Source organism: Balaenoptera borealis (genome assembly GCF_965194805.1).
Source record: "Balaenoptera borealis genome assembly, chromosome: 3".
NCBI classification, from domain to species: Eukaryota; Metazoa; Chordata; class Mammalia; order Artiodactyla; family Balaenopteridae; genus Balaenoptera; species Balaenoptera borealis.
In genome coordinates this window covers 113,508,271-113,530,319 of record NC_138866.1, presented here as the reverse complement: position 1 = coordinate 113,530,319, position 22,049 = coordinate 113,508,271, and the positions used below count along the sequence as shown (strand labels likewise).

Genomic DNA, 22,049 nt, shown 5'->3' with positions numbered 1-22,049 from the left:
TTTATTTATTTATGACTGTGTTGAGTCTTCGTTTCTGTGCGAGGGCTTTCTCTAGTTGCGGCTAGTGGGGACCACTCTTCATCGCGGTGCGCGGGCCTCTCACCATCGCGGCCTCTCTTGTTGCGGAGCACAGGCTCCAGATGCGCAGGCTCAGTAATTGTGGCTCACGGGCCCAGTTGCTCCGTGGCATGTGGGATCTTACCAGACCAGGGCTCGAACCCGTGTCCCCTCCATTGGCAGGCAGATTCTCAACCACTGCGCCACCAGGGAAGCCCCTTTGATGAAGTTTTGAATGGAGTTGTTTTCTTAATTTCATTTTCCAACTGCTAGTTGATATTGCAATTGATATTCGTATATCAATCTTGTATCCTGCAACTTTGCTGAACACATTTATTAGTTCTAATTATTTTTTGTAGATTTTTTAGGGTTTTCTATATATCACGTGTCATCTGTGAATAGAGATGGTTTTCCTTCTTCCTTTCCAACCCCAGAAGCTTTCATTTCTTTCCTTACCTAATTGCCCTGGCTAGAACCGCTAGTACAATGTTGAATAGTAGTGGAAAGCAGACATCCGTTTTTCCCCCTGATCTTGATGGGAAAACTTTCAGGTTTTCACAATTAAGAATTATATTAGCTGTGGGTTTTTCATTGATGCCCTTTATCAGAATCAAATAGTTCCCCATTATTTCTTGTTTGTTGAGTGCTTTTATCATGAAAGGGTGTTGGTTTTTGTCAAATGACTTTTCTGGGTCTATTAAGAAGATCACATTTTTCCATTATTGTATTAATATGGTGTATTACATTGGTTGGTTTTTATGTGTTGAACCAAATTTGCATTCCTGGGATAAATCCCACTTGGTCACGTATAATCCTTTAATACGCTTCTGTATTCAGTTTGTCAGTATTTTTTGTTTGATGATGATGATTAAACCTAATTATTCCAGTAAGTAAATATGTTAAAAATTGAGTAAATATTCCAATTATCAAAGAAAAATTGTCAGAGTAAATTTTCTTTTTTTTTCCCATGGTTTGAGCAAATATTGCAGTTCTGCAACAATGCTGATTTTATTTGTCAAATTTAAATTTTCCTAAACATATAGCTCTAGAATGCTCTTCTGTTTAGGTTAGATATGGGCACCATATTTAACTGTCCAATTATATTTTTTTATATATATATATATATATATTTTTTTTTTTTTTTTTTTACATCTTTATTCGAAGTTTGTCAGTATTTTATTGAGGATTTTTGTGTCTATAGTCATAAGAGATATTGGTCTGTAGTTTTATTTCCTTGTTATGTCTTTGTCTGGTTTTGGTATCAGGGTGATGCTGACCTCATCAAATGTTAGAAAGTGTTTGCTCCTGTTCTTTTTCTTTTTTTTAAGAAGAGTTTGAGAAGGATGGGTCTTAATTCTTCTTTAAACATTTAGTAGAACTCATCAGTAAAGCCATCTAGTCCTGGACTTCTTTGTGGGAAGCTTTTCGATTACTAACTCAAATCTCTTTATTCATTATAGGTCAATTCAGATTTTCTGTTTCTTCTTGAGTTAGTTTTGGTGGTTTGTGTGTTTCTGGGAATTTAACCATTTCATCTACATTGTCTAATTTGTTGCTATTCACTTATTCATACTATTCCCTTATAATCCTTTTTAACCCCATAAGATCGTTAGTAGCAACTCTCTTTCATTCTTGATTTTAGTAAATTGAGTCTTCTCTCTTTTTGTATTTTTGATCATTCTAGCTAAATCTGTCAAATTTGTTGATTTTTATTTTTTTTTAATTTATTTATTTATTTATTTTTGGCTGTGTTGGGTCTTCGTTTCTGTGCGAGGGCTTTCTCTAGTTGCAGCGAGCGGGGGCCACTCTTCATCGCGGTGCGCGGGCCTCTAACTGTTGCGGCCTCTCTTGTTGTGGAGCACAGGCTTCAGATGCGCAGGCTTAGTAGTTGTGGCTCACAGGCCTAGTTGCTCCGTGGCATGTGGGATCTTCCCAGACCAGGGCTTGAATCCGTGTCCCCTTCATTAGCAGGCAGATTCTCAACCTCTGTGCCACCAGGGAAGCCCAAATTTGTTGATCTTTTTAAAGAACCAATTTTTGGTTTTGTTAAGCTGTATTATTTTTCTGTTCTCTATTGTTTATTTCCAATTTGATGTGTATATTTCCTTACTTCTGCTTGCTTTGGATTTAGTTTGCTCTTTTATTCCAGTATCTTAAGGTGGAAGGTTTTGTTTGTTTGTTTTTTATGCCACGTGGCTTGCGGGATCTTAGTTCCCTGACTAGGGATAGAATCTGGGCCCCTAGCAGTGGAAGCACAGAGCCCTAACCACTGGACCGCCAGGGAACTTCCTTAAGGTGGAAGGTTATTGATTTGAGATCTCTTTTTTAATATAGGCACTTATAGTTATAAATTTCCTCCTGAGCACTGCTTTTGTTGCATCCCTTAAGTTTTGGTATATTGTGTTTTCTTTTATCTCAAAGTATTTTTTGATTTCCTGTGATTTCTTCTTTGACCCATTGGCTTCCCCCTCCATGTACCAACATCTGGAACAACTGTAAGGCACACCTCATTTGGTTCCCATTTCTCAGGGATTGCTGTTCTTTGTTGTCTGATGTCCAGTGTCTTGAAAACATGATTTTATATATTTTGTCCATTTCTGAGTTGTTTCAGATATGAGAACATACCTGGTCCCTGTTACTCCATCTTGGCTAGAAGTGGAAGTTGGTTTCATTTTTAACATTTAAATCTCTGACCCTTCTGGAATATGTGGGAAGTGGATCCAGTGTTATCTTTTTGCATATGGCTATGCAGTAATTCCAACTGATAAAATTTAAATCAGTAATGACTAATTTTAACATTTCATCTTTTACCCACCACTTCTTTCTTATTAATTTCTATATTCAGCTTTCTATTTTGGATTTTCTACTCTGTACCATTGTTCATTTTGTTTATTCATGTTTTAATTTTTTAATATCTGGTAAAGCTAACCTTGTTCCTCATAATAGATCTTTTTCAGGGTTCTTTTTATCATCTTGCTTGATATGCTTTCAAATAATAAATTTTATAATCACAAAGTTATAAATGCAGAGTTCTCTTGTGAAAGTTAATTTCTCAGCTCTGAAATGTCTTGTGTTCTGATTATTAAACATTAAGACATGTTAAGGGGACTTCTCCGGTGGCACAGTGGTTAAGAATCCTCCTGCCAATGCAGGGGACACAGGTTCAATCCCTGGTCTGGGAAGATCCCGCATGCCACGGAGCAACTAAGCCCATGCGCCACAACTACTGAGCGCACACACCGCAACTATTGAAGCCCGTGAGTCGCAACTACTGAGCCCACATGCTGCAACTACTGCAGCCCACGTGCCTAGAGCCCATGCTCTGCAACAAGAGAAGCCACCTCAATGAGAAGCCTGCACATTGCCACAAAGAGTAGCCCCCGCTCACCGCAACTAGAGAAAGCCCTTGCGCAGCAACAAAGACCCAAAGCAGCCAAAAAAAAAAACAAACCTGAGACATATTAAGTATGGATCAAATCTGATGACGTTCAGGGAGAATAAGAGGGAGAAATTAAAATATAATTATATACTCAAAATTGCTCTTGGTGTCAACGGAAACAGTCTTAAAAGATATTTAAAACAAAAAGATTAGAATTAGGGCTTCCCTGGTGGTGCAGTGGTTAAGAATCCGCCTGCCAGTGCAGGGGACAAGGGTTCAAGCCCTGGTCCGGGAAGTTCCCACATGCCGCGGAACAATGAAAGCCCGTGCGCCACAACTACTGAGCCTGCGCTCTAGAGCCCAAAAGCCACAACTACTGAGTCCTCGTGCCCCAACTACTGAAGCCCGCGCACCTAGAGCCCGTGCTCCGCAACAAGAGAAGCCACCGCAATGAGAAGCCCACGCACCGCAACGAAGAGTAGCCCCCGCTCACCGCAACTAGAGAAAGCACGCATGCAGCAAGGAAGACCCAACGCAGCCAAAAATAAATTAAAAAAAAAAAAAAAAAAGATTAGAATTAATAAAACATTGAATTTTCTAGTTTTTTCTTTTGGAGCCTAACACACACATACACACATGTATATATACACATACATATGTATATATGTAATTAAACATTAATAAAAAAGTGATACAATGAATATAAAAAAACGAGGTAGATTTTTAGCAGGATTCCAAGGTTGTCTCATTTTTAACTTCACTTGACATTATTTTAAGTTTGCAAGTATACACATGTATTTGCCATCCTTGAACACCGTTTACTTTCAGTATGCTGGTTTAATTTTGGAGACATACATTTCTGCCAATGAACTTGGTTACTTTTATTTTATTTTTTAATTTTTTTGTTAGTGTATAGTTGATTTACAATGTTTTGTTAGTTTCAGGTGTACAGCAAAGTGAATCAGTTATACATATACATATATCCACTTTTTTTTAGATTCTTTTCCCATATAAGCCATTACAGAGTACTGAGTAGAGTTTCCTGTGCTATACAGTAGGTCCTTATTAGTTATCTGTTTTATATATAGTAGTGTGTATATGTCAATCCCAACCTCCCAGTTTATCCCTCCCCACCCCCCTTACCCCCTGGTCACCATAAGTTTGTTTTTTTTTTATTTTTTTATTTTATTTATTTATTTTTGGCTATGTTGGGTCTTTGTTGCTGTGCATGGGCTTTCTCTAGTTGTGGCAAGTGGGGGCTACTCTTCATTACTCTTCATTGTGGTGCGTGGGCTTCCCAGTGTGGTGGCTTCTCTTGTTGCGGAGCACGGGCTCTAGGCGCACAGGCTTCCGTAGTTGTGGCTCACGGGCTCAGTAGTTGTAGCTCGCAGGCTCAGTAGTTGTGGCTCGTGGGCTCTAGAGCGCAGGCTCAGTAGTTGTGGCGCACGGGCTTAGTTGCTGTGCGGCACGTGGGATCTTCCCGGACCAGGGCTTGAACTTGTGTCCCCTGCATTGGCAGGCAGATTCTTAACCACCGTGCCACCAGGGAAGCCCCATAAGTTTGTTTTCTACATCTGTAACTCTATTTCTGTCTTGTAGATAAGTTCATTTGTACCCCCTTTTTTTTTAGATTCCACATATAAGCGATACCATATGATATTTGCCTTTGACTTACTTCACTCAGTGTAACAATCTCTAGGTCCATCCATGTTGCTGCAAATGGCATTATTTCGTTCTTTTTTATGGCTGAGTAATATTCCATTGTATATATGTACCACATCTTCTTTATCCATTCCTCTGTTGATGGACATTTAGGTTGCTTCCATGTCCTGGCTGTTGTAAATAGTGCTGCAGTAAACAGTGGGGTGCATGTATCTTTTCGAATTATGGTTTTTCCCAGATATATAAATTTGGCTACTTTTATTTTTTTTATTTTTAAAAAATTTATTTATTTATTTTTAACTTTGGGTGCACTGGGTCTTCGTTGCGACGTGCGGATGCGGGCTTAGTTGCCCCACGGCATATGTGGATCTTAGCTCCCTGACTAGGGATCTAACCTGTGTCCCCTGCATTGGAAGGCGGATTCTTAACCACTGGACCACCAGGGAAGTCCCTGAACTTGGCTACTTTTAAAGTATTAGTCCTTGGGAGTTCCCTGGCAGTCTAGTGGTTGGGACTCTGCGCTTCCACTGTGGGGGGCCGGTGTTTGATCCCTGGTCAGGGAACTAAGATCCCGCAAGACATGGCATGGCCAAATAAAATAAAATAACATAATATAACATAACATAAAATAGTATTAGTCCTTGGTAGCAGAAACCATGTCTGTTTCCCTTATTTACCATTCCTTTATTTATCCCCTTATTTATCATAAAGAGCTCTTAGTGAGGGAAGATGTGGATGTAAATTTTTAAAACTAGCACTTATTAGATTTTTTTATATATATATTTTTAAATTTTATATATGTGTCAAATAATATTTTTAGTTTGGGAAGGTCCCTCTTCATCATCAATCATTGATTACAAATATTCTTTGAGGGAGATTTTAACAGATGCTTTAGGTAGGAAAGCAAAAATCAGACAGATTCTGCTCTCAAGTTTTTTTTTTTTTTTAATCTATTTCTAGTCAGAAATACTGAAAAAAAGTGAAAAACAAAACCATAGCCAAATGAGTAAAAGAGATAGTAGCTCATATAAATTTCAAAGAAGAGATCACTGTACACCCTAGTGGATCAGGAAACTTTCCTGGCCAATGTTGATTTAGGGCTAAGGTTTTGGGATATCAGTAAAACTTGGATGGATAGAAAGAAAAATGGCCTCGGGTGGGAGGGGGGGTGATGGAACAAAGGCCAGGAGCAGAACACCGCATATTGGGTTTTACATCATTGGTGTGACAAGCCTGACCTAAGGTTTTATTAAAGCAGTATTAGTGAATTAGTGGAAAGGTACTAATGACAGCTGATATTTGAGAACTTTACTCTGTGCCAACCATTGTGCTAAACATTTTACGTATTTTTATCTAAGTTAATCTTCACAAAGCTGAAGTAGATGATTTATTACTACTTTGAAAGTGAAGAAAATTACTTTTGAGGAAATTAAACTACTTGCCCAAAGTCACACTTCTAATGAGAGTCAAAGCCTAGATTCAAACTGCTTGACTTCAGAGTCTGCTCTTAAGTGCATGCAGAACTGCTATATTACATTTAAGTTGTAGAAGATCTTGAATGCCAAGCCAAGGTGATGAGACTTAATTCTTGCTCTCTAATGTATACAGTAATCATCTAGGGACCCTTTACCAAGAAATTTTTCAGCGACTTCCTGAAATTAATCTGTTTAAAGTTGCTGGCAAATTTTGGGATCACTCAAAATGTAAACTCAATAATATTGGAGATGCTAGAATTTCAGTGCTAAAAGCAAAAAGCCACCTTTCAGAAGACTGGAATGTGAGACTTTCTTTCTGTATTAGGCAACACTGGACTATGGAATGTATTCTCGAGAAGAAGAACTATTGAGAGAAAGAAAACGCATTGGAACAGTTGGAATTGCTTCTTATGATTATCACCAAGGAAGTGGAACATTTCTGTTTCAAGCTGGTAGTGGAATTTATCACGTAAAAGATGGAGGACCACAAGGATTTACTGTAAGTTGATGTTACTACTTGATAAATCTGTTTTGGGGTCCTAAAGTTATTTGTGTCCAAATCAGAAAGGTAATTAAACAAACTAAAAAATTCTTTTCACCAATTGTTTACTACTGATTTAGTAGTAAAGAAAACAAGAAATATGGGTATTAATTTCCAATTTTAAGAGTTAATAATTTTTTCAGTGACATTAGTATACAATTTTTAAAATGCTAAAAATACTTGCTGTGTAGGAAGAATTAGTAAAGGGCATCAGTGCCATTTTTTGAGTAAGTGCTGAGGTGGATTTTCAAAGATAATGATATCACAGGGCAATCCCTCTTTGGTTCCCCTAAAAGCTTGATTCATCTCAGTAAATGGTTTTAAATGTTTGATTTTATTCTAGGCAATTTTAATGTGATATCAGAACTATTCTTCTGATAGAATTGTGATGATTCTAGCTTTCATTATATTTTTATGAGCAAATTATTTTATACTGGTAAAATTAATTAGAAATATTTAATAAGTGAAATAGTCAAATAAGTGTTTAATAAAAGCATGTAACAAACGATAATTACTCTGTTTAAACAGGTTTGGACAACAGAATTTATGAAGTGCTCTTATTTTGTCTTTATTTCTGCTCCTGTTATGCTTAGCTTATTAATTCATAGAAAAAAATGAGTCCTTTCTTATAAGTTAAGGCATATGAAAGTACATTTTTCTGGAGAGCAGTTATTATAGTTGATATTGTACTTGGGATTATTATTCCTTTTATAGGAAGGGTGCTGGTAAACAAATATGTATCAGCCTGATACTTGCCTTTAAATGTTGTTTACTTTTCTAGCAACAACCCTTACGGCCCAATTTAGTGGAGACTAGTTGTCCCAACATTCGGATGGATCCAAAATTATGCCCAGCTGATCCAGACTGGATTGCTTTTATACATAGCAATGATATATGGATATCCAACATTGTAACGAGAGAAGAAAGGAGGCTTACTTATGTGCACAATGGTAATTCAAGTTCTTCAAATCTACTTTCCTGAAAAGTATTTTTAAAATTTAATTTGCTTTTGCTTACATTTTCCAATTGAAGCATGCTGGGTGATCTTTATATTTTTTTTTTTAAATTTATTTATTTATTTATTTATGGCTGTGTTGGGTCTTCGTTTCTGTGCGAGGGCTTTCTCTAGTTGTGGCAGGCGGGGGCCACTCTTCATCGCGGTGCGTGGGCCTCTCACCATCGCGGACTTTCTTGTTGTGGAGCACAGGCTCCAGACGCGCAGGCTCAGTAATTGTGGCTCACGGGCCCAGTTGCTCCGTGGCATGTGGGATCTTCCCAGACCAGGGCTTGAACCCGTGTCCCCTGCATTGGCAGGCAGATTCTCAACCACTGCGCCACCAGGGAAGCCCCCGATCTTTATATTTTAAACTTAAATCTTTAAAATGAAAAAGGACAATAGTACAGTGGATAACTGGTATGTACCACCTATATAATGCTCCCTTGTTTTAAGGGTCATTTTCAGACAGCACAACAGTAGCACCTCTGACCTGATTGTTCTTTTAGCCTAATAAGACTACCAGCATTTCCCCCAAAACTGTTCTTTTTTTTAAATTTTTTTAATTTGTATTTTTGGTTGTGTAGAGTCTTAGTTGTGGCACACGGGATCTTCGTTGCAGCATGCGGGATCTTTCGTTGCAGTGCTCGGGCTCTTCGTTGCGGTGCACAGGCTTCTCTCTAGTTGTGACGTGCGGGTTCTCTCTCTAGTTGTGGTGAGCAGGCTCCAAAGCGCATGGGGTCTGTAGTTTGCGGCTCACGGGCTCAGTTGCCCTGCGGCATGTGGGATCTTAGTTCCCCGACCGCGGATTGAACCTGCGTCTCCTGCATTGAAAGGCAGATTCTTTACCACTGGACCACCAGGGAAGTCCCAAAACTGTTCTGATTAAAATAAAATTTAATTTAAAAAATTAATCTTGTTTTTAGGAAAACAAACAGAAAAATCTAGTACACACTATAAGAACTACCTAAAAATTTGTCTCCCCTTTTTGCAGAGCCTGCTTAGTTATTTTGTCATAATAGGAAAAATAAAACTTTCTGTATTGTGGAAGTATTTAATTTTTATTGAAGTGACTATAATAATGCTAAGCAGTACTGAAAGCACAGAAAAGACGTGTATGTTTTTCTCCAAAGCTTTTATACAAATGAAAGATGGGAAATAGTGTACTGCTTCTTTTTTTTTTTTTTAAACATGTGAAATATACCATTTTTTTAAAATTTTAATTAATTAATTTTTGGGGGGCTGCATTGGATCTTTGTTGCTGCACGCGGGCTTTCTCTAGTTGTAGCGCGTGGGCTTTCTCTAGTTGTAGTGAGCGGGGGCTACTCTTCATTGCGGTGCACAGGCTTCTCGTTGCAGAGCACAGGCTCTAGGCGTGCAGGTCTCAGTAGTCGTGGCTCACAGGCTCTAGAGCGCAGGCTCAGTAGTTCTGGCGCGCGGGCTTAGTTGCTCTGCAGCATGTGGGATCTTCCTGGACCAGGGATCGAACCCATGTCCCCTGCATTGGCAGGTGGATTCTTAACCACTGCGCCACCAGGGAAGCCCTAAGTGTGTGTTTAGATAGAAAGGTAGGTAGAGAGTAAGCAACATTACTCTTACCCCTCTTATTCACAGTAGGTTTCCAAATGAAAGTCCCCTTTGGGGTGGGTGTAGTCAGTTGGCATGTGCATTTGTTTATTCTCTGCCTCCTATAATAGAGGAATTTAAAGGTAACTTAATACCAACCTCTACTCTCAAAGGACATATCTTATTGGGAGAACAAGATGATACCATTTATTCATCTAATTAATCTTAGTAATTGAGGTCTGTAGTAAGTGATAGGGAGATATAAATGAGCGATACATAGTCTCACATCTAAAGGAGAACAAAATATAAAGCAGTATGGAAGGTATAACTTTGGAGTAGTTGAAAAATCCAAGAAAACTGAGTGCTGGTTTTGGCTATATCATTAATTCCAAAATTCAGAAACTCTGAAAACTGAGGTTAGTTTTCATTAGGTTGGTGCTAAAACTCATTTGGTGGCAAAACCTGACCTGAACTGACCTGAGGATATTTATAATCTTAATCCTACTTAGTGTGCCTATTCCTAAATTTGCTGCAGGAATATTAGTATATTTGGTTACAGGGTATTTGATTACCCTGCTGGAGATGTGACATAATTATGCGTAGATGTATGAATATGAAAAAATCCCCCAAATTCTGAGTTCTAAACACTTCTGGACTCAAAATTTTTGGATAAGGGGTTATTGGTTCATATTGCACATTTGTTTCAGACAACATACAGAAAATACAGATAAGAGAACATAATACAGTGAAACTTGCCTATAAAATTAAAATCACCGCGAAATATTACTACACACCCGTTGGAACACCAAATGTTGGAGAGGAATTTTCATACATTGCTAGTAAGAGTATAGAATAATACAGATACTTTGGAAAATTGTGTGGCAGTTTCTTACAAATTTAAAGATAAATTTTTTACAGTACCCAGCCATTCCAGTCCTAGGTCTTTATTCAAGAGAAAGGAAAACACATGTCCACATAGATTCTTATACAAGAATAATCATAGCATCTTTATTCATAATAGCAACTAGAAGCTGCTCAGATATCCATTAACAGATGAATGGATAAAAGAACTGTGGTATACAATGAAATATCACTCAGCAACAAACATAAAGTGTATACTGTATGATTTCACTTACATGAAATTCTGGAATATTCAAAACTAACCTATGGTGATAGAAATCAGATCAGTGGTTGCTTCTGAGGCCGGAATGGACATTGACTGCGAAGGGGCATGAGAAAACATTCTGGGGTGTTGGAAATATTCTATGTCTTGTTAGGGTGTGGTTATACAAGTTTATGCATTTTTCAAAGTAAACAGTACACTTAAGATTTTGTAAATTATAAAGCAATTCTTTTTCAAAAGGTTGTTCATAGTCTCACTATTTGGAGAGGACCACATTTTGATTTATATCCTGACACTTTAAAAAATATATATTTGTATAACACTTTTATAAATGGAATCAGTATACATGTCATTTAGTAATATGCTTTTTTTTTTTTTTTAATTATTTACTTATTTATTTATTTATTTATGGCTGTGTTGAGTCTTCGTTTCTGTGCGAGGGCTTTCTCTAGTTGTCGCAAGCGGGGGCCACTCTTCATCGCGGTGTGCGGACCTCTCTTGTTGCGGAGCACAGGCTCCAGACGCGCAGGCTCAGTAATTGTGGCTCACGGGCCCAGTTGCTCCGCGGCATGTGGGATCTTCCCAGACCAGGGCTCGAACCCGTGTCCCCTGCATTGGCAGGCAGACTCTCAACCACTGCGCCACCAGGGAAGCCCAGTAATATGCTTTTTTAAATTCAAATATATTGTAAACATTTTCCCATGTCATGAAATCTTACGTAATTATGGCTTTGTGGTTTTTTAGATTGATTGACTGATTGATTTTGGCTGCGCCGGGTCTTAGTTGAGACATGTGGACTCTTAGTTGCAGCGTGCGGGCTTCTTAGTTGCGGCATGCATGTGGGATCTAGTTCCCTGACCAGGGATCGAACCCAGGCCCCCTGCATTGGGAGTGTGGAGCCCTACCCACTGGACCACCAGGGAAGTCCCTAGATTTTGTTTTTAAAGCAAGAGTTCCCTTCAGACTATTTGCTGGAAACCTAAGTGTAAAACAGATAAAAGCTCATCTGCTTTGGTTAAATAAGAGGAAGGGGAGGGAGGAGAAATGGTGAATTACATGATCTGTAAGACCACATTCTCAGTCTAAAGATGTGCTTCTCTGTGTAGGAGAGTAAAAAGTCACCATGACCCTTTACATGTATTCTTTTTCCCATGGTCCTAGCTAAATGGGAAAATAATAACTAACATTTATGGAACACATACTATGGCTCAGACTTTGTTCTAAGTACTTTATGTAAAATAACTCATTTAATCCTCATAACAACCATATAAGGTAGGTTCTTATTCCCATTTATAAATGGGTACTGCAGTGGAACGTGATCAGATGCTTTGCCCAGGGTCAGTCATTTAGTAAATGATGGAACCCAGATTTGAATTCAGTCCATTTGGCTCCACAGTTCACCACTATACTATAGCTGCCTTTCAGAATAAATGGAATCATTCTGCTTTGTACCTATGAAAAGATAGGGAACTTCTGTGATAATTTTGCCTTTATGTTTGTCTAGAGCTAGCCAACATGGAAGAGGATCCCAGATCAGCTGGAGTTGCTACCTTCGTTCTTCAAGAAGAATTTGATAGATATTCTGGTTATTGGTGGTGTCCAGAAGCTGAAACAAGTAAGAGGCTTCAAAATAATATATTATAGGTCAATTAAAGTATTATGAGATTCAACTACCAATTAGTTAACTGCACAGATTCTTAATTCTGAATAATAGATTCTGAAGTGATGAAGATTAGATCCCACCAGTAGTTATTTAGAATATTCAGGCTATATCTCACCATAATGAGTTCTCATAAAAAACAGGTGTATTGTGGTTCAGTACCCCAAGTCCTTCAACTCTCCTTGCCAGTTTTTCATCTAGAAGCTGGTTGGTGGCAACATTGGTGGCAAAATAAAAAATACCACCCCTTAATGGGAGTTGCTATAAAAAACATAGGATTGACTAGAGTATGCATGAACAGATGGCCAAATTAGTGTATGAATGGATCAGAAAAAAAGAGCACAAATTCCTTCTTTTTCTTGGTGTATTCACAAGGATTTTACTAGCTGAGAAACAGCTCTCTAAAGCAGTAGCTTTCAAACTTTTTGACTGTGATCTGGTTAGAAATTTGTTTTACATTCTAGCCTAATACATTGTACATATACTCTATACATAAAAGGCAGCATGTTTTATGTATAAACTGCTTTTCACTATGGGAGATATAATACTAGAGGGAATGGTCAATTATGATTACTTTCTGGCATAATTCTCCTAAATTTTCAATATTTAATTTCCTTTTAAGCTCCCAGTGGCAGTAAAATTCTTAGAATTCTGTATGAAGAAAATGATGAATCCGAAGTGGAAATTATTCATGTTACGTCCCCTATGTTGGAAACAAGGAGGGCAGATTCATTCCGTTATCCTAAAACAGGTACTGTATTCCATTGGCATTTATATTCACTCATTCCTACTTTTCAAACAAGATTCTTTCTGCATTCATCCAAAGGTATGGTCAACGTGGATATTTTACAGATTTAGTAAGGATGGGTTGTTTAAGTGTCTCTGAAGTAGATTTTTAAATTACAGGCTGATCCTTTTTAATTATTTCAAAGGTGAGGAAGTGCACAAAACTGATTATTTCAAGAAATGAATAAAGTACCTTTGCTTGGAAATAAAGATTTTTAAGGGATTATGTTCTTAATAAATTAGTAATTTTTTCCCATATTGCTATTTACAGCATTTCAATTGTGAAATGATACGAATTCCCCTTCATTACGTACTCTTGATGTTTTTCAGCTTCTTTTTTTTATAACCATATTAAAAATTATGAATTGAAAAGGAGTTTTGAGATTCTTATGCAATAAAGTCCTGTCTATATGCAACATTCCTCATTTGACTGAAGTATAAAAAGGATTGATCTGGCAAAATACGTTTGAATAATTTTGGATATGCATTACTGTTCATTTATGTCTCTTTCTAAAGGCACAGCAAATCCAAAAGTCACTTTTAAGATGTCGGAAATACTGATTGATGCTGAAGGAAGGGTAAGTATAAAATGTTAACTTTTTGTATCATTTGACTAGTCTGTCAATAGAGATTTTAGATATGCTTTTTTATTTTTTGGACTTTTTGAACTTGCTGAGACATCTACAGATCATGATTTCAGGTTGACCTAATTTTCTACTTTGAAAACTTTCTGCTGGTTCCCAAGATAGGAATATGGGGATATGTATATTTACCACTCCTTTCCAGTGTTTTTCCTCTTTGCCTGTGTTAATTCTCCAGATCAGTATTTCTTAAATAGTGGTTACTGACTGGTGAGTTACCTTCTGTGTTGACAGTAGATTAAATATCCCTCATTTCTTTTATACTGCTACTTTCCATTTGGACAGATGCTTATAAGCTAAATGCACACAAAATTAATTAAAAAACAGTCGTCTTTGCTAGACTTTTTTAACAACTTTATTGAGGTATAATTTTATATATATATATATTTATATATATGTGTGTGTGTGTGTGTATATACACACACACACACACACACACACACACACACACACACAGTTTAAATATTTATTTATTTATTTGGCTGCACCAGTTCTTTTTAGTTGTGGCACGTGGGGTCTTCGTTGCCGCGTGCGGGATCTTTTTTAGTTGTGGCATGTGGGATCTAGTTCCCTGACCAGGGATTGAACCTGGGCCCCCTGCACTATGAGTGCAGAGTCTTAACCACTGGACCGCCAGGGAAGTCCCTGAAATATAATTCACATACAATACAATTCACTCATTTAAAGTTTAAAATGGCCTTTAGTATATTCACAGAATTGTGCAGCCATCACCACAGTCAATTTTAGAACATTTTCATTACCCCTGAAAGAAACTCACATCCCTTAATCATCATCCCCAGACCTTTCCATGCCCCCCAACCCTGGGCAACCACTAATCTACTTTGTATCTATGGATTTGCCTATTCTGGACATTTCTTATAAATGAAATCATACAGTATCTAGTCTGAGTTCTTTCACTTAGCATCATGTTTTCAAGCACTAATCATGTTGGCACCATGTAACAGCATTTCACTACTTTTTATCGCCCAAAAATATTCCATTGTATGGATATACAACATTTTATTTATCCTAGCCATCCTAGTGGATTTGAAGTTGCACCTTACTGTGGTTTTGATTTACATTTTTCTGATGGCTAATGATGTTGAGCATCTTTTCATGTGCTTATTGGCCATTTGTATATCTTCTTTGGAGAACTGTCTATTCAGATCCTTTGTCCATTTTTTAAAAAGTATATTTAAAATTGTGTTAGCTAGACTATTAAGGGAAAAAAGTTTGCTCTCAGGACCATTTCACTAATATATTACAAAAATAGTATTTTAAGCTAAAATATAAGGAACTAGGGACTATTATTTTTCTTACATACTAGAGTCTATAAAGTGATTAAAATCTGATTTTACCAGTTATTATCAAGAGTTCTGTTAGTATAAACTCATGGGAAAAGACTTTTAGACTATGCTAATTCTTGTAGTTAGAACTTGTTAGATGTAAGAGCACCAGTAGAGGTAACCCATGACTTACTGCTGGTTTTGTTAATCCTGTGTACCTAAGACTGAAAAAGTATGCTGTTAAAGATAGTGATTTAAGTAGACCAATAAGCTAGTTACTTATCTCAGTCTTCTATAACTAGATTCCTTTTTTCTTTTTTAATAGCTTATAGATGTCATAGATAAGGAACTAATTCAGCCTTTTGAGATTCTGTTTGAAGGAGTTGAATATATTGCCAGAGCTGGATGGACTCCAGAGGGAAAATAGTGCGTATGTTAAATTGCCACTTCTTTACAAATAATTTAGGACCCAGAACTGTCTGCTGTTAGATTTTTCCTTTCCGTTGGAGCTGCCTTCACATGTAAATTTGAAGTGTAGATAGTTCTGCACAAAGAATTTTTCCTGAACTTAGTGGACTTGTAATCCTATAAGCATAGGTGCATTGCATTTTAATTCTGTCTCTTAGCCAGTCACAGTTTCACAGTGTTATTTGTGGTTAAATTGTATAACTTTTAGGCTCACATATAAGTATGTATTTTTTTATTAAATAATTAAGCAGAAATATTTGTAGAGCCTTATGTGAAGATGATTACATGTAGTTCCTGTGTCTAATGTGGACAACAGGAGTTTCACGAGACATTTATCGACATTAAAGGGAGAAAACAATTTCAAAGGCCATCTGTGATTCTGGAAATTTAAAGAAAACTACTTTTAAAAACTCAACTCAAGCTTAACTTTTAAAAATAAGTGTAGAATAAGCTAATACTTTTAATTAGCCATTTGTAAGTGATAATTTAACATATACTAAAGCAATACTTTCATTGTGATTATAGAAATAACTGATGGGTGCTAGGGGAAAGATTAGTGGAATATTCATTTTCTGAAGAGTGTGCTTTATTTTGTGCTTTTCTTTTGTTTATTTAAATAGTGCGTGGGCTATCCTACTAGATCGCTCCCAAACTCGCCTACAGATAGTGTTGATCTCACCTGAATTATTTATCCCAGTAGAAGATGATGCCATGGAAAGACAGAGACTCATCGAGTCAGTGCCTGACTCTGTGACGCCACTGATTATCTATGAAGAAACAACAGACATCTGGATAAATGTATGCATGTTTTCTTGTACTTGGTTTGAATATTTTCTCAGAATGCTAAAGCAAATGAAGCTCGATAGCAAACTATCAAAATGAATTTTTTGAGTTCAAACTAACCTTGAATGTTATTTGCTTAGTTTGAACATTTATTTTCAGATTGGAATGTTGGTTCCAGAATGGGTAATGGTTCGTACATAAAAGGTACAAACTGAAATGACATCTCCCTGGCTGCAGAATTGCCCTTGTTTCTGGACACATCAGATATTGAAAACACAGCCTCATTAGTGCCTCTGAGAGGACCACAAGAATCCTGTCTAGAAAAGATTTTCTTTTAAGTTGGCAAACTATACCAAAATATAACAGTTTGGGATTGAATTTTTCATTTTCCAGTTTAGTGGAAAAAACTTAAACAAGATACAAAATAAATAAAGCTAGCTCACTCCCTGGCTGAATATAGGCTTCATATGATTCACCTAAAACAGATGAACATCTGTTTTCCCTTGAACTGTTAGAATATTTCTCTCCGGAAAAGAAAAGTTAAATACATTTTTCTCATCACTTCTGTAATAAGATTTATATCATTAAACAAACTTCATGCCATGTTTCAAAAAATTTCAGAGATGGTGAGTAAGAAACAGCTTTTGGTCATATTTTTCTTTTTTCTCCATTTGGAAACATTTATTTCTCAATAGATGAAGTCTTTGACTAAAGTAAGAGAAACGTGAAAGGCCCAGGCAAAATCTCTAATTGTACATATACCATACACCCTAGCCTGACAGTTATTTATATTTCAGAGTATGTTTATCGAGTAATTCTTCTTTCTCTGGCTTAATTGAATTGTTTATGTAGTATTTTCATTAATGTGTATAGTAAATTAAGCTATTCATTTTACAGATCCATGACATCTTTCATGTTTTTCCCCAAAGTCATGAAGATGAAATTGAATTTATTTTTGCCTCTGAATGCAAAACAGGTTTTCGACATTTATATAAAATCACATCCATTTTAAAGGAGAGCAAATACAAACGATCCAGTGGTGGGCTGCCTGCCCCAAGTAAGAAATCCTTTTTTATTTAAAAAGGGGAAAACGTTGGGGGCAGAAGGTGGGAGGGGCAGGGTAATGTAATGTCTTTTTTGTGTACTTTATAAGCATAGGACAAAGTTCTTGATGGATACATAATAAACTATTAATAGTGGGTAATCTCTGGGTATTGGGATTATTTATTTTTACTTTCTGTTTTTGCCTTAACTATACATTTTGTTTAAAGTGAGCTCATATAATTTTTAGATTAAAAAAGCTAGTTTTAAAACATTACAAAGTTATTAGATATTTGTGCATACTAGATTTTTTTTATACTGTCTGCATCTACACTGAAGTTGATTTATATAGGTATAGCTCTTCAGATTGATGTAATTATGTTTCCCAAAGTGAAATTAAATATTACGTCAACTGAGGTTAGTTTCTTTTTAAAAAGTGATGGGTTTCCTTCTGGGAAATGTAATACAGAATGTGTAAGCCTAGGAAAAATGAAATGGTACATTGAATACTCCTGTGTTTTTAAAAAATTGAGTTATGGTTTTCTACTTTAATAATATAGAGTTTGTTTTGGAATAGTAGGCATTTAATGATGTTATGTTATATGCTTTACTGCCATTTGTAACTTAACAGACTCAACATAGCCATTTTTAAAAAACTGTAGTAAAATATACAAACCAAAATTTATCATTTTAACTGTTTTAAGTGTGCGGTTTCATGGCATTAAGTGTATTCATATTGTTCTGCAACCATTACCACCATCCATCTCCAGAACATTTTTCATTTTCCAAAACTGAAACTATCCAATAAGGAATACCCAATTTAGTGGAAAATAAGTAACTTCTCATTCCTTCTTCCCCTCAGCCCCTGGCTGCCACTTTCTGTCTCTATGAACTGACTACTCTAGATACCTCATATAAGTGGAATCATACAGGTCTGTCCTTTTATGACTGGCTTATTTCATTTAGCATAGTGTCTTCAAGCTTCAGCCAGGTTGTAGCATGTGTCAAAATGTCCTTCCTTTTTAAGGTTGAATAATATTCCATTGTGTATAGAAACACATTTTGTTTATCCATTCACCTATCCATGAACAGATGGGTTGCTTCTACCTTTTGACTGTTGTGAATCATGCTGTAATGAGCATGGATGGACAGACATCTGTTTCAGACCCTGCTTTCAATTCTTTTGGGTATATACCCAGAAGTGAAATTGCTGGATATGGTAACTCTTTTTGTGATTTTTTGAGGAACCACCATACTCTTTTCCATAGCAGCTGCACCTTAGTACATTCCCATTAGAAGTGCACAAAAGTTCCAATTTCTCCACATCCTTGCTAACACTTGTTATTTTCTGGGTGTAGTTTTTTTTGTTTGTTTTGGTTTGGTTTTTGTTTTGTGGGGTTTTTTTGGTAAGAGCCATTCTAGTGGGTGTGAAATGGTATGTCATTGTGCTTTTGATTTGCATTTTCCTAATGATTAGTAACATTATCATGTTGCTTGGCCATTTGTATATTTTCTTTAGAGAAATGTCTATTTGAATCCTTTGCCAACTTTTTAGTTGGGTTGTTTTTTCAACATGGCCTTTTTATATATATATATATATATATATATATATATATAAATTTATTTATTTTTGGCTGCATTGGGTCTTCATTGCTGCACGCAGGCTTTCTCTAGTTGCGGTGAGCGAAGGCTACCCTTTGTTGAAGTGCACGGGCTTCTTACTGCAGTGGCTTCTTTTGTTGCAGAGCACGGGCTCTAGGCATGCGGGCTAAAGTAGTTGGGGCATACGGGCTCAGTAGTTGTGGCTCATGGGCTCTTGAGCGCAGGCTCAGTAGTTGTGGCGCACGAACCCGTGTCCCCTGCATTGGCAGGCGGATTCTTAACCACTGCACCACCAGGGAAGCCCTCAACATGGCCTTTTAAATATCATTCTTACTTGGGAAACAGTGAGCTACATCTTAGGACAGCAAAGTAAATACTGCCTATGACTTTGCTCCTTCTCTTAGCCTAATTTTTTTTTAATCAGACAGGAGCTTATATATCCAAGATGGAGATTTCTTCCCTAAGACCCTTAGTTTAATTTGGCCCTTAGCATGAAATTGCCCTTACCAGTTCCTCTGTTGTTCAGAAATTAAATCTACTTATGGAATTCTGGAAAGTTTAGTGATGAAGACTGGTCAAAGAGCTATGAATAGTAGTTAATTAACTAAAACAACATTCTTGGGACAGTGATAAAAAGATGATAACTTAAAATTTTATACTCCTATTGAAGAATAAGAAGAGCTGTCACCTTAGCTAACGTTCTTCTCAGAACACCTAGCCTCTGTTCCCTCTCAGTGTCTGTTTCTGGGCCCCTCAGTTTGTCTACCTCTTCTTTCCATTTCCCTCCTTTATACTTAGTCTTTCTTGCTCCAGATCTTCCTCCTTTTCTTGATGTCCATTTTATTTTATTCTTCCCTCCTTTCTTCCATAAGTGTCTATAATGTGTAACAATTAGTATTTTTAAAAAATATTTATTTATTTATTTGGTTGCGCTGGGTCTTAATTGCGGCAGGTGGGCTCCTTAGTTGTGGCATGCATGTGGGATCTAGTTCCCTGAGCAGGGATCAAACACAGACCCCCTACATTGGGAGTACGGAGTCTGAACCACTGCGCCACCAAAGAAGTCCCAATTAGTATTTATTATATGTTAAATAATATTTATTTTCTGGTGATAAAATTTAAAATACTAAGTTGAATTTTTGTATCTAAGAAAAAGAAAAGGAGTCCATTTTTTTTTAACTTGAGTAGGACCCTACTTAAGATCCTGTATCATCTCACCATCTCAGCTTGTCCTCAGCTGTCACTCCCCAGAGCCAGAGCTGGTAGCAGCTAGGCATAGAGCAGTGGTTCCATTTTTTTAACTTTCTCCTTAGGCCACTGAGAGAGCCTCATCTACCAAGACAGAATCTTATAAAGATAAATGAGACGTGTTGGTATTGACTATGGTAATACCCAATTTGTTTTTGGCAAATGAAAAACAATTGTATTAAAATTTTCCTTTTCTGGCTTTTTAAGTAGTTTGTTGAATTTCTGGAAGAAATGCCTTATTGACCCATTAGATTTTTTTATCTTTCTAACCAAAGGTCTAGGAATGCAAGTGCTTTTGAGTTCTTTTCTGTCTTTGCCATAAGAATCTATTTTGCTGTTTTCACTTTATTTACATGGATTATTCCATTATTATTATGAAGACTCATAACTTGGAATTTTTTTTAACTTTAGACTTTATTATAAGGTGAAATTCACATAACATTAACCATTTTAAAGTGAACATTTAAAATGAACTGTGGCATTTAGTACATTTACAGAGTTAATGCAACTACCTACCACCTCTATCTAGTTCCAAAACATTTTCATTACTCCAGACATAACTTTGAATTTTTCAGTGTTACCTTTTTGGAAAAAAGAGTTTAGAATACTATTTTTCATTGTTTCATTTGCTTGTAGTCTGGTATAGAGTGCTGAATTATGATTATCTTTATCTTCAGGTGATTTCAAGTGCCCTGTCAAAGAGGAAATAGCAATTACCAGCGGTGAATGGGAAGTTCTTGGCCGGCATGGATCTAATGTATGTTCTTTTATTCTACTGATATATTTAGTCAACATCGGCTGTGTGTATGCAGTACTAAAAATCAATAGTGCAACTTCATATGACCCCAGTATTTTGAAAATATTTTTAGGGCCTAAAAGAACCTAGTTTGTTGGAAAAGAAGAGTCTTAGTTTAAATTATAAATCTCACCCATTTTATAACCCTGGTATTAGATGTGACTAAAGGTCACCATTTTCAAATACAGTGTTAATACTTAATAAGGAAAGGGCTGGTCCATACTTTTCAAGTCTAGCAAAAGTGAGTTATGAAAAAAAAAATAAAGTGAGTTATGATATAGTTTGAAAATTATTTCTAAATCTCTTATAGACTACTTGTGTCATTTCTACATTAGAAAATGCATTTACTACTTCTGAAGTAGTGATGCTGTTTCATTCACCTGTTTATCTTATCTCACAAATTTGAAGTTTCATCTACCACCTGCAGAATTTGATGAACATTTGTACAGAGCGTAGATTGATAAAGAAGAGGGAAATCCACCCTCTGTTTCACTCTTGGCATACATATGGCTTTCTGTAGTAATTCAATGAATTCTAATTTTATTTCTTTTGCCTTTTATAGTACCTTGTGTTTGTTTCAACTTTCAGTTAGGTGGTCAGTTTCATGAGATATCTAAGAAAGCCATCCTTTATGTGTGATATGTACAGTTAAGATGATGTATGCTACCAGGATTTAGTGAAGGCCTGTGATTTCCTCAAATTGATTCGGAGATTTATTGAAGGATTATGTATACTGGCTACTGTAGAAGTCACTCGTAGTCCCCAAGGTGATTAAGGAGAAAGAATGAAGATCCAGGTCCCAGGTTTGTTTTTGTTGGTAAAAACTTTAGAATATAATAGGCGACCTTTAAAGTCTCGTTTCCACTGAGAGTGTCACATGACCTTTTGGTTATATATTCAATATATTTTTTTCTCTTTGGGGACCTTGGATGTTATTGTCA

The 22,049-nt window shown here is 36.6% G+C and overlaps 1 protein-coding gene across 8 annotated transcripts in view; it reads left to right on the top strand.

Annotated features, from left to right (window-relative positions):
- The window catches only part of DPP8 (dipeptidyl peptidase 8), a 62,173-nt gene that overhangs the window by 20,836 nt on the left and 19,288 nt on the right, over positions 1-22,049 (top strand). For all 8 annotated transcript variants that reach the window (XM_082383303.1, XM_082383299.1, XM_082383301.1 and 5 more), the window contains 9 exons: positions 6,899-7,072; positions 7,896-8,064; positions 12,302-12,412; positions 13,080-13,208; positions 13,760-13,821; positions 15,496-15,596; positions 16,259-16,436; positions 17,319-17,478; positions 20,990-21,069. In XM_082383303.1, coding sequence (XP_082239429.1) covers positions 6,899-7,072; positions 7,896-8,064; positions 12,302-12,412; positions 13,080-13,208; positions 13,760-13,821; positions 15,496-15,596; positions 16,259-16,436; positions 17,319-17,478; positions 20,990-21,069 — 1,164 coding nt within the window. The remainder of the gene's footprint in view (positions 1-6,898; positions 7,073-7,895; positions 8,065-12,301; positions 12,413-13,079; positions 13,209-13,759; positions 13,822-15,495; positions 15,597-16,258; positions 16,437-17,318; positions 17,479-20,989; positions 21,070-22,049) is intronic.